The sequence below is a fragment of the Haplochromis burtoni genome, unplaced genomic scaffold (assembly GCF_018398535.1).
Source record: "Haplochromis burtoni strain Fernald_Lab_line unplaced genomic scaffold, NCSU_Asbu1 Contig_236, whole genome shotgun sequence".
NCBI classification, from domain to species: Eukaryota; Metazoa; Chordata; class Actinopteri; order Cichliformes; family Cichlidae; genus Haplochromis; species Haplochromis burtoni.
The window spans coordinates 214163-215826 of NW_024582597.1; the positions used below are offsets into that span (position 1 = coordinate 214163).

Consider the following 1664-nt stretch of genomic DNA (forward strand, 5'->3'; position numbering starts at 1 on the left):
ATCAGTGGCATTAAGTTTAATTACTAGACTGCCAACTGGAGAGTTTTCCATCACATCTACGACATATTTTGCTTTTTCAAAAGAAGGGGCGTTGTCGTTGACATCAAGCACGCGAACAATGATGCTGGCTGTACCTGTGCGGGTGGGGACTCCACCGTCCACAGCAGTAAGTATTAGATTATGAACAGCCTGCTTCTCCCTGTCTAAAGATGTTTTCACAATCAGGTCTGCAAACTTTGAACCATCTCTCCCGGTCTGAATTTCAAGCGCAAAGTGTTGATTTTTACTAAGATGGTAATTTTTTACTGAATTTGAACCAAAATCGGGATCCACAGCATTAGGTAGGGAAAAGCGCTCCCCTGGCGAGGTCGATTCGGATATATCTAAATGCATCGTGTCTCTACGAAAAAAAGGCGCATTGTCATTGATGTCCATTATTTCAACCTCAATGTTGAACAGACGAATTGGATTTTCGATCGTCACATCCATTTTAAGAAAACACGATGGATTCTTGCTGTTACATATGTATTCGCGGTCAATCTTTTCAGAAACAAATAACTCTCCTGTGTCTTTATTGATTTCAAGATATCGCTTATTGGCGATGACATCCAGTCTCATGTTGCGTCTACCCAGTGATTTTGCGTCCAGACCCAAATCCAATGCTAGATTAGCGACCACGGAACCTTGTTCCATCTCTTCGGGGATTGAGTAGTGTGTAACAGCAGATATAACGGAGACGGCCACACAGAAAAAAATGAGCATCGACACGTACCTCACCCCAGAGCGATGACATAATTTAAAATCCATGATTATTAGTTCGTCTCGTTCACAAATAAAACGCCTCTGGATGCGCAAAATCGATGTCTCGGTTCCAAGAAAGCACACCTCTATGAATATCAACAAAGAGGTTATATACTATGACCTCGGGCTGCTAGAAGAAAGAACCATGTAAAAATGGAGGTTCTGTTACTTTCCTCAGTTATCTGGATGGTGACGTCACGTGGACCTGATTTTTTTTTTGTGGTAAAGAGCGACGCGTTGTGTTATCTCTCACTTGAATTAACCGACTTCGAAAGTATAACGCTGATATGCTTTACAAATGTAGTTGTTATAGTTATTAGTGTCGTTGCTTCTACAGCTGTCCTCCTAATTTACCTAAAATATAGATCGTTTGTAGCATTCAACTGCAGTTACTACATGACAACAAAAGAACAGCAAGATAATTAATTTGATTAATAAAAACATGATTTGTTTTCTTATTGGTATTTGGTTGAGTGGTTTTAAAAAATAATGGATACACAGTGTTAACGGTGTTGATTAAGCAGAGAAACAGCAGTAAAACCATAGAACTGGTAAGTGTAAAAATCTCACTCGTTGCTTCTCCATACCTGTAGAGTAGAAGCTGCTGAGTCACTAGTGTCTGTCAGTCCTGTCCCTCTCGGTATGCTGGACACAATGTACCTGGAGCCCTTTGGCAGAGGTTGTCTAACCACCAGCTTTCCTTTCCTGGTCTCTGCTAGAAACAGACTGTACCAGTAGGCATCGTTGGAGACCAGAGTGGAGTCCGCAATGGTGGAGTTCCTCTCACTGATCACACTGTTCCTGGAGGGAGGAGCTGCTTTGCTGGGCTTGGGTTTCTGACACTTGATCACGATGGTGACCAA

The 1664-nt window shown here is 41.9% G+C and overlaps 1 protein-coding gene across 7 annotated transcripts in view; it reads right to left on the reverse strand.

Annotated features, from left to right (window-relative positions):
• Nucleotides 1-1664, reverse strand: part of LOC102309241 (protocadherin alpha-C2) — a 44457-nt gene that overhangs the window by 21371 nt on the left and 21422 nt on the right. Inside the window, exon 2 of one of the 7 annotated variants that reach the window (XM_042226950.1) lies at nucleotides 636-1661. The exons of the other annotated variants lie outside the window; for them this stretch is intronic. Coding sequence (XP_042082884.1) covers nucleotides 1368-1661 — 294 coding nt within the window. The 3' untranslated portion in view covers nucleotides 636-1367. Of the gene's footprint in view, nucleotides 1-635; nucleotides 1662-1664 lie in introns of those variants that run through there. 7 annotated transcript variants of the gene reach the window in all.